This window comes from Pinus tabuliformis, chromosome 4_1 (assembly GCF_031772625.1).
Source record: "Pinus tabuliformis cultivar Carrire ecotype Pingquan chromosome 4_1, CPIR1, whole genome shotgun sequence".
Classification (NCBI taxonomy): Eukaryota; Viridiplantae; Streptophyta; class Pinopsida; order Pinales; family Pinaceae; genus Pinus; species Pinus tabuliformis.
The window spans coordinates 982,217,373-982,228,493 of NC_142303.1; the positions used below are offsets into that span (position 1 = coordinate 982,217,373).

Below are 11,121 nucleotides of genomic sequence, written 5' to 3' on the forward strand. Positions count from 1 at the left end.
CATATCTCTACCTCTCTACATTTGTTTTGAAGAGCATATATTGCTTTCCATCCTCCTAAAATTCTCTTTTTTCTGCAGTGCTCCCTATTAAGCTTGTTGTTGAAATCAATCCCAAAGTACTTGTATTCATTTACTTCTTCAAGAATGTTGCCTTCAGAGAAGAAGGTATGCTGGCTCTGCTTCAAGCTTGTTGTTGAAATCAATCCCAAAGTACTTGTATTCATTTACTTCTTCAAGAATGTTGCCTTCAGAGAAGAAGGTATGCTGGCTCTGCTTCTTTTTATTTGAGAAAATCATTATTTTGGTCTCGCTGGCTCTGTTTCTTTTTATTTGAGAAAATCATTATTTTGGTCTGGCTGATATTGAGTTGCATCCCTAGTGCTTTACAAAGGGCATAAGGGTGCATTTGCAATCCATGGGCTGATTTAGCAATCAATAGAAGGTCATCAGCATATAAAAGAAGCTTTATCATAAACTCCCCCAACTGAACACCATCCCCACCTTGCAGATTTAACAACTTTTCCAATTTATCAATATATAAACTAAAAATAGTAAGGGATAAAAGACAGCCTTGGTTGACTCTGATATGGCTTTTAAAACTTTCTGAAATGCCTACTAAAATTATAATTTTGACTTTCACCTCTTCATAAAACCTATGCACAACAACTCGGAGATTATAGCTAGGAAGTTCCAATTTCATTTTATAAATTAATGCATGACGTTTTTAATGATTCTACGGAATAGATTATTGGGTGACTATTTAGTTTATGATTTTTTTTAAAGAAGTTTCGGATGTCGTAAAGGCTATCCTAACGGCTAGTCAAAGTCAAACCTCTATTTTCTATTTAAACCGACGTCGTCATAGATTCCGTCCATATTCTCGTTCTCTGGAAATTCATGCAAGCGAGCAATTACGAACTGCGAACTACAACAGCATTCAACAGCAATTACGAACTGCGAACAGCGAATTACGAAATTCATGAATACAATGGACGGATACAGCTGCAAACCCAAATGGCGGAACCCATTCGTTCTGCTTAAATTGGCAGGCCGTACTGTTGCAATCGTGCTTCTCATCTCACATGTCCTTCTGGCTAACAGTATGGCCTTTGCAGGTAAATTGAGAAATAATATATTCAACGCTCTTTTACTTTTCATCGATCTTGATTCTTGATTTTGATTCTTGATCATTGATTCTTGATTTTTTATATTGATTCTGGATATTTTTATCACGATTCTTGATTTTGATCATTGATTCTTTATTATTGATTATTGATTTGTTATTTTTGATCTTGATTCTTGATTTTGGCATGCAATGCAGAGGACCAAGGGTATATGTCAGTTTGTTCCGATGCCACTAAGATGCCAACTGTGCAGATGTATGATTACATAATTGTGGGTGGGGGAACCGCAGGCTGCCCATTGGCAGCTACATTGTCACAAAATTTTAGCACACTGGTACTGGAACGGGGCGGATTGGGCCACACCTTGCCCATAGCCTGGCGGGAAAAAGGGTTCATAGAAAATATTCTCAATACGACGCCGAGAGATGATCCGGCGCAGAGCTTCAAATCTGAAGATGGCGTGGATAATGAACGAGGAATAGTTCTTGGTGGAAGCAGCACTATAAGCGCCGGCTTCTACTCCAGAGCAGCTGTGGCATATATTCGAGATTCAGGTTGGGAGGAAGCCCTTGTTAATCAATCCTACCAGTGGGTGGAGGACTCTGTGGTATTTCGTCCAGCGCTCAGGCGCTGGCAAATTACCTTCATGAATGCCCTTCGCCGAGCGGGAGCAAATCCTTATAACGGGTATACATTGGACCATATTGGAGGAACGAAGATTGGCGGAACCACTTTTGATGGAAGGGGATTACGCCATTCCTCAGCCGATCTGCTGGAGCACGCGAACTGCAACAAGCTTAGAATTGCGACAAGGGCGATGGTCTCCCAGATCCTCTTCAATAGGATTGACAAAGAGCAAGGTAGGTGCAAAGATTTGAGTCTTTACATCTTCTTGATAGAAATGGATCGAAGAACTTCCTCTGAAATTGATAGAAGTAGTATTGCATCTTCTTGATAGAAATTGATAGAAGAACTTCCTCTGAAATTGATAGAAGTAGTATTGCATCTTCTTGATAGAAATTGTGTTGTTCAATCATGCATATCTTGATAGACATTGTGTGCTGTTCATTGATTCGTTTCTGTAATTTGTTGAGGAACAGAAGGAGAACAAGATACCTCGAAACCCAAGGCTTATGCCGTGGTGTATATGGACAGTGTTGGAGAAGCTCATGTTGCTGTATTAAATCCCAAAAATGGAGGTGAGGTTATAGTTTCCTGTGGTGCTATTGGGAGTCCTCAACTACTATTGCTCAGCGGAATTGGCCCACGGGAGCACTTGGAATCTTTAGGCATCCCCGTGGTTAAAGATTTGCCTGGTGTTGGAAAAGGAATGGCTGATAACCCAAAAGTTGGGATTACATTCCTCTCTCGTCCACGCCTTGAATATTCATTGCCTCGAGTTGTGAGTGTAACTCCGGCTGGCTTTATTGAATCGTCCAGTTTTTTGTTTCAATTTCCATTGAATTATGATCCTCGTAACTACAGCCCGAATGAAGAAGAGCCAGGCACATATACATTTCATCCATTCTTTAGAAGTTATTTAAATGTGGTAACCATTTTTGAGTTCGTTGCTGGGCCTCTATCCAAGGGGGAGCTCCGTCTTAGGTCTCGGGATTTTAATGAAGATCCTTATGTCAGATTCAATTATTTTTCCCATCCACAGGATCTAGAAAATTGTGTGAAAGGGCTGAGAACCATAAAAAGGGTTCAGGAAACAATTCCCAGATTCTTTTTTATAAAGCCTTTTGATGGTGGTCTGTCCTCTGTAAATACAAGCGATTACAAGGCAATGGAATCATTCTGCCGAACGAATTTCTCTACCTCATGGCACTATCACGGAGGTTGCCAAGTGAATAGCGTTGTCAATGATAAATACCAAGTTCAAGGGATTGATTCTCTTAGGGTGATTGATGGATCGACCTTCAATAGATCTCCTGGAAGTAATCCTCAAGCCACTGTAATGATGCTGGGAAGGTAAGGGGATTAAATTGACCTCCCCTGTATCAGTTTTGCGAGTTTCTTCCAATTTGTTCCTAGTTTTAACAAATCAATCTGTGATTCACTGCTTCATTAATATTTTCCTTTTGTAATTCCAATCAATTTCTTCTGATTATTTTTATGTTGTGTGCATAGATATATGGGTTTGCAAATTCTAAAGGACAGATTCTCAAAATCTCAATAAATTTTGAGCAGCTGAACCGCTTGAGCCCATTTATAAGTATGACGACTTCACCAACGCCACTGTTAGATTTGCTTCAATGGCAATTCCATTCCGTCTTCTTCTATTTCCATTCGATCTCTTCTGATTTTTTTCATGTTGTGCTCACAGATTTTAAGTTGAGAGGCTGTCAAATTCTCTAAATCCTGACTTGGTTGAACCCAGTTATAAGTACAAAAACTTCAGCGACACTACTTTCAGATTTGCAGAAAGTGAGATTTAGATACCCACAGTGGGCACTGTCGCTGTAATTATTTCTTTTGAAAAGTCAGGAGCTTCTTCGCCACAGCCTCAGCCAGAAAGAAGCTTCAGAGAAATGTGTACACACCAGGATGTCTAAGATAATCCTGAATGTCTGTCTGTTATCAGAAAAATTGTATAGACAGGATTTATATGTTTTATATGGCTTTCAATGATGGCATCACATTGAAAAAAATTATCATTGAAAATGCTTGAATTTGGTGGTATTTAATATAATAGTTTTTGGCAAATTTTCTTGGATACATTGGGTCAAATTAAGAATTCTGCGGTTGTTGGCTTTAGTTTGACAGCATAATAAGTTCCTGTTCATTTTCAAGCGCTTGTAATGGAAGCAGTCACCACTCTATCTTCTAACTCTGTAAGACTTCCAATGATGAGACAACATTAGGCAGTAATTGAATTCATGGGACCCATTTCATATTGGTAGCTGATATATCTGAACAATTTTGGACTCACATTAAACAGCACTGGTAAACTCTAATAAAGACATATTGGCAAATGAAACAAGTTATCATGTTAACGATAAACATTAATAAAAAATGGTTGGTAAAAGTAGTATGTAATAAAGGATTGTATTGATGTTGTGTTTAAGTATTTTCGTTTTGAGTGCGCAGGTATGGCTCATTCTCAAGATAAAGATATAGTTAATTTTTAGGTTTTTTTAATGCAATTCAATTAGTTATTTATGTTTTTCTGATGTGTCAATAGTTGTTGTTATACTTTACAGAGCAAAATAAATCTCTTAAACTATTTTGAACCATATGTTGTATTTTGTAGAGTGAAATAAATCCTTTAAACTATTTTGAACCATGTGTTGTAAAGGCTATAATTTATTACATAAAATCTTTTTAGAGATCAGCTCGTTCTAAGGACTTAGAAGTACGGTGCCATTATTATTTTGAGTACTCTTAGCCCCCACCAAGAAGGGACTATGGTGATGACGTGGGTGTGAGGGAGAGGAAGTTTAATTAATTTAAGCATCCATAAAGTGCTCATATTACTTAATGTTCACTATAAAAGTGTGTCTTACTATTTTGTCAAACTACTAAAGAGGTGTTGAACTTAGAAGTACAAGTGTCATTATTATTTTGAATATTGTTAGTCTTTCTCAAGAAGGGACTATAGTGATCAAAGTGGATGAGAGGGAGAGGTAGTTTAGTTTAATTTGGGGTCCAACAATCACCCATATTACTTATGGTTAACATCCATGTTGATCATAAAAAAGTGCTTTATTATTTTTTCCAGCTACCAAGGAGGCTCTGAATTTAGAAGTATTGTGCCACTATTATTTTGAATATTGTTAGGCATCACCAAGAAAGGACTATAGTGATCAACATGGGTAAGAGGGAGAGGTAGTTTAGTTTTATTTAGGCATCCATCAGTCACCCACATTACTTATGGTTGACATCCCCATTGACCATAAAAAGGTGCCTTATTTATTCCATCTAACCAACAAGGAGGCTCTGAAGGACTTGGCTGCAGTTGTAATTGTTTAGGATAGTCAATGTTGTCCTCCAGCCTCTAGGAAAATCTCTTATTCTCTTCTTATAGTTTTCAATAAATATTTTTTCTATGCATTTTCCCGCTCTAATTCGATCTATTTGGGGTTTTAGTTTTGTACATCTAGTCTTACAATTTTGTTAGTTTCAACTATAAGATGATATTTTTGGAAGGTAGCTTGTGGTCATCTGATTCTGATTGCTAGCTTTGCAGTAAAAAAATTTCAAAGTTCAGATTTCATATTTTACAATGTCCAAGGGTTTAATTGATTTCAATTTTATCCCCCTTGAATGAAAGAAGTGCATTTTTTTCAATGCGTATTCATCCAAGCGTCGTTTTTGTTTTGACTATTTACTCTAAGAGTCCTCATTGCCTTGCAGTTTTATCTTTTCAAAATGCAAAATATGGAAGTATGCATATTCTTTAATGAACTTTGTTCATTAGCGTTGCTCATTTTGAGGTTGATGGCTTTTATCGAGGCATTTAACATGTTAAATATGTTAGTTTTATGAATCACAGACACTATTTCCTTTGATATTGATTTTTGTTCTTGTCTTTAGTCCAGGAATTGTGTCGAACTGTTTGTTATGCATGTTTGTTATGCCAAAAACTCCTCTAAAAACACTCTTTAGTTTGTTTGAATTTCTGACTTTCTACATTATCTACCATGTTATTGTTGTTTAATTTGATCTTTAGTCATGCAATGGACAATACCCACTTGAGATTTTAGCCTTCAACTTCCATGTTTACATAATTCCAAGGGAAATCTCTATGATTGTGGTTTACATCTACACTTCTTCAATGAACTACCAATAAGTAGTGGCAACTTGCCTTCATACAAACATTGCAATAATGATCCCATACATATTTTTGTGATCCAAATCCATTAAAGGATGTTTTTGTTACATCACATGCTTCATTGGTAATCCTACAGGTGTCAGATCCAAACATCTTTGTCGTTAGTTTTGGTTTGAAAATTAGTATTGATGGCTAGTTTTGCATGTTCCCTATAATCATATCAGAGAATGGTTTTTGTTCCATGTTAATTTTTCATGGATCTGCTTTTTTCATTGAGATTTTGGTGCACTTAGTTTTTTGTTTGGTTTTCTTGTTTCAGAAAATTTGGATTCCAATCTCGAAGACATTTTGTTTTTACCTTTTTCTCTTCTAAGATCTTGTCATCTAAAAGCTTGGTTGTTTATCTAATTTTGAATTTTTGTTGTTTTAATGCCACAAAGAGACATTTTTCTTGAGATTGTTGTCTTTTCAATGTGTTTGTAAATGTGAACCTATTAAAATCACAATGGTATAACCCTAGTTTGGGATTTTTTCCATATTAATATGAATACCACATTTCTGGGAAGTAATCCTGAAACTAGAATTTGATTTCAAGCCCAAAATTCCTTTGTACAACTCCATAAGAAGGCACACCATTGTTGGAGTGAAACACGTAGATAAATATTTTGGAGTGGTATATATTTCTTTCCTTGATATTTCTTTCCCTTCTTGGGGAGCACTCTGGGCACCAAGAACCATTCTCCCTCTCGGGAGAATGCCCTTCCATGTTGGTATCTAAACAACACTCCCTCTCAATGAGAGGGATAATCTCCACAAGTCCCAACTTGTCTCTAAAGTACACGAAATTCACACTAGGAAATGACATCGTCAGAACATCATTTTTTGGACCATCGGTGGAGATGTACTTGAGATTTATTGCTCTCTTCTTCAAGGTGCATTGTCCTATCATTAAGATATCATCTGCTCCTGATCCAAACAATCTTGCAAGTTGAAGTCATATTACTTCATAACTTGCCAACCAAGCTGCAATATATTAGTCCACTAAGTGCAATAGACTTTTGCTTCATGTTTGTCTAAAAGATCATAATGGATCCTGTTGGATACCTATACCAATAGGTTTCATATTTCATGATTGGCCAAAGAAAGTCCAAATATGCTCTGCTTTGGTATTACAAAGATCCCATATTTCCTAGAGAACAAGAGGTGTGTAAAGTGTTTCAAATATTGATGACCTTATTCCAATTTGGATGGATGATTCAACAGTTTAACCTGGATCATGCCATGTTTCAATTTTGATGTTATAGAATAGAGAAAGAAGTCTGTCCAAACTGCTTAATCTTGGCAGACAAGTAGTTTAGGTAGAGAAGTAAAGGTTCCCAACAGTTTAATCTGGGACCTTGGAAGAGATAAGGCTAGAAGTAGATAGAAAAAAATAAAGAAAAAGCCAAAGAAAAGAAAAGGCAAGTAAGGGTTTGCAAGTCCAAGTGCACCCTCCAATGGAGAAACAAAAAATGCTAGGAAAATAGCTGGGTAAGTAGTTGTGGTTGCAGAAAGGGCATTTTCACCATTGCACATATGTCAAAAGATGTATTGCCAAGGCAAAATCTCTCAATGGACAAAGTGGTTAATTCCATCGAATTGCAGCAAGGAGCATGACTAACCTCCCTCTCCCCCTTCATTCCATTACTAACACTCCCTTTCTTTTAAGCTGAGATTTATGGAGAGAGATCATGGTTTTATGGTGGTTCTAGTTCATTCAGAAGCCACATTTCTTGTCTAAGATCTTTTCATTTTGATCTACTCTCAAAACTAAATCAATTTCAGATAAACTCAGTAAAATCCCCTTCATTTGCTCCCCTCATTCATATTAACCTCTAATTCTACTATATAGCTCCCTTATCTTACCCTTCCCCTAATAATACTAACACTATGGTGTATAAAGCCCCAAAATCTTATAAATACTCCTCCCCTTGGCATTATAGCCATATGTTCTCCAAAAGGGACCAAAGTGACCTCTGGTCACCTTGGTGAACCTATCACATCCCATTCCCCCTTGCTACAAGCCAACTTGCTCTTCAAACCGCCATTTGCATCGAAAAAACCCTTGTAAACCCTCTTTTACCCTTAAATCCTTGCAAAAATTACCCAAAGTCTAAAAGGCCCGCCTCTGGCACATTTCCAAAAAGGCTAGCGCGCTGTCTGTTTCAAAGGAAAACATTGAAAAACCATTTAAAAAACCCACAACCCAAAGTTTCCGCCAGCGCATATAACCCGAGCATGTTGTTGCTCCGCCCACCGTCGGATCAAGTCCCAATGATCCGACGATCCACGATGATATCGGAGGGGCTCCCATGGTGGTCCTTTACCGCTCGAGAAAGTGACGTTGCGTCACGTCACGGGCAGGCCACGCGTCAAACGATAAGGACTCTCGGAGTCGGGTCTGACAGTTCTGAGACCGTACCTAAACCGCCCCGAGAGACCGTAGCGGCTAGCCCTAACCGTAACCGCTACGGTCCTAACCGCCACCTGTTTCCCATCAATGCATCGCCACGTCATGTCCGCTTGTCCTCGCCCCTGTTATTCGTCCACCTGGCCGCTGACATGGCTGCCACCTCATCGCCCCCATGGACCAACAGTGTACTGACACGTCACCCGATGACGTCAGCTGACGTCACTTGACCTTGACCCACCAATGACGTCATGCTGACGTCATCACTAAAAAGCGCCAAAATCATAAAAAAGCCCATATTAAGCCAAAAAACGTCTATTTTTCCATTGTTTGCGCATTTCTCCACTGTTTTCTCTGCATGAGCATTTACGTCCTAAAACTCTGCCAACCTGCTCAATTGACCAAGGCGACCTCCACAGCATCAACCGTGCGCGCCCATGCGACCTCTGTCCGTCAATTAACAGGTATTTACCGCTTTCTGCCCTCCATACGCCTGTTATTGAAATTGAAGTTACTCAGAAGGCTAAGGAGACCTTAAAAATTATATTTTCACCGGCCATTTCCCTCTGCACGTCCACATTCGCAATTGTGAAGTCCAAAGACACCAGCCGAGCCTTAATACCTGTAATTTCGCTCAAAAACAACACTCACTGCGTATTCCCGGCTAATTTCTTGTTAAACTCAATTCTCCCGCTAAAAGAGGACACAGTGAGACCATAGAGAAGCCCTGCTCCTAAAAACAAACAGTATTTCAACTGCTGTTGTGTAAATTCCTCCTCTGGTACCTGAGATACAAACTGTTTTTACAGAAAATCACTTCTATTCTGTGTTGTTTCCATTAAACCATCCACCTACAATTGTTGAACTTTGAAGAAGATCATGGAGACTCCCATTGCTCTCAACATCAAGCCCCTCAATGCCCCTCACCAGGAATTGGAGTGGAAAGCCCTGGGAGATATGGATTATCAAATGCTGGACTGGTTTCTTATGGGCTCCAAGTATAATATCCAGATGCTGAATGAGTTGAAAGCCCAGCACCTGAGTGGAGCAGACATCTTGGGGATTTGGGACTCAAACCTGCCAATCTACAACCTCCCCCAGGTAAATCCTATGCCAGAGTTGATATACAGCTGCCAGGAATGCTATGACCCAAGCCGAAGAGCTGTCATTAGCCCCTCAGGCTTAGTTTTGTTCCACATCACCCCAGAGAGTATAAATGAAATGCTGCACTTCCATACTGCTAAGCAATTGACCCCCCTCAATATGCAGAATTTGATAAAGAAAGGGAGCAAGCTAACAAGCGACCAACTCATTAAAATCAATCAGCTGTTTGTAAGACCAGGCTCTGAATCTGTCAGAACTCTTCCTATTGGGTATCATTACTTGAATGAATTGGGCAGGATGTTAGTGGATTTGATCAGCTATGCCCTAGGATTCAAGGGAATGGAGGATGTGGATGAAACCATAGTAGCAATGCTGTCTCTATTCTCTCCTGGTAAGCCCCCAGCTGTGCATTATGATTATGCTACATACATTGCAGATAAAATCCATGACCAGTTTATGAACTTGAAGAGGGAAAGACTATTCAGGTACACCTCATATATATACCACCTCTTCTTGTTTTATCAGCCAGCCATATTCTCTTTTCCTTTGAAGCAACTCAATGCCCAGGGAAATCCAAGGTCAGTTGTGTTCTGGACCTCTGTTTTTCATCGTACCTCTGTATCACCTTACACATACACTGAGTTTATTGACTTATTCATTTATCCAGTCATGACAGTATTGCATGGTACTCCTCCTCCTAGACTAACTGATGATATGAGAAGAATTCTCCATTTGAATAAATCCTACAGCATTGGTAACTGGTACCTCTACCAGAACCACACAGTCATCAGAATATATGGCTGTGAGTTGACACCTTTTAGATTGCCAAGGTATGTCCCCATGAGGCTTTTTGCCTTGGAATATTTCAGACAGTTTGGCAACTCAGACTACCTGCATTTTCAGAGCAAGAACAAGAAGTCACAGCTAAAGGTGAGGAGCCAGCTGGGTCCTTTCCTATATAACAGAAAAGAGGAGGGGTGGAAAGAGGCAGACAGTATCCTGGAGGGCCTCAAACTGCAAACTAGTTTTGAATGGATACCATATGACCCCAATCATTTTGTCTCCCTCAGGAGGATAAAATATAAATTGGGTAGCTATGCACACAAGAGACAACCCGAGATTGAACAATATGCCAATGCATCAAGTTGGGAAGAGGGTACCTTAGAAGAAGAAATAACTGCTGAAGAGCTTCTAGAAAGAGAGGCTAGAAATATGCAAAAGGAAGCTGACTTGGAAACTTGTGGACAGGTTCCCCTCTCATACAAAAAGCGGCTTGGAGCAGCTACTACATCATCAACAACACAGCAGCAAGCTGCGGGGAAAACACCACAAACAACAAGCAAAGATAAAGGGAAGCAGGTGGAGCAGCCACCTCCATTGACAGAAGAACAAGTGGATACATTGCTACAGCAGCAAGAAGAAATGGAGCAGCAGGAACAAGGGCAGCAACAAGAAGAGGTACAATATAGTGAACAGCAGCCCTTGCAGCAAGAAAAAGTGATTGATGCTCCAAGCTCCACAGAGCAACAGGCTCAGACATTAGTGCCTCCTAGGGCAGAGACTATGTTGATACCTCGGTCCTCCAAACCCACAAAAGGAGGACTTAACCAGGAAAAGAGATTAGAGAGACTCCCTGACTTCATCCATCAATCGGGGAGAGAAAAGAC

The 11,121-nt window shown here is 39.4% G+C and overlaps 1 protein-coding gene across 1 annotated transcript; it reads left to right on the forward strand.

Moving 5' to 3' along the window:
• Positions 1 to 1,322: 1,322 nt before the first annotated feature.
• Positions 1,323 to 3,629, forward strand: LOC149179419 ((R)-mandelonitrile lyase-like). The gene is made up of 4 exons (XM_089423826.1): positions 1,323 to 1,984; positions 2,225 to 3,098; positions 3,258 to 3,342; positions 3,454 to 3,629. Exons 1-3 carry the CDS (start codon positions 1,336 to 1,338, stop codon positions 3,304 to 3,306), a joined length of 1,572 nt encoding a protein of 523 aa, XP_089279952.1. The 5' UTR covers positions 1,323 to 1,335; the 3' UTR covers positions 3,307 to 3,342; positions 3,454 to 3,629.
• The last annotated feature ends 7,492 nt before the right edge of the window (positions 3,630 to 11,121 follow it).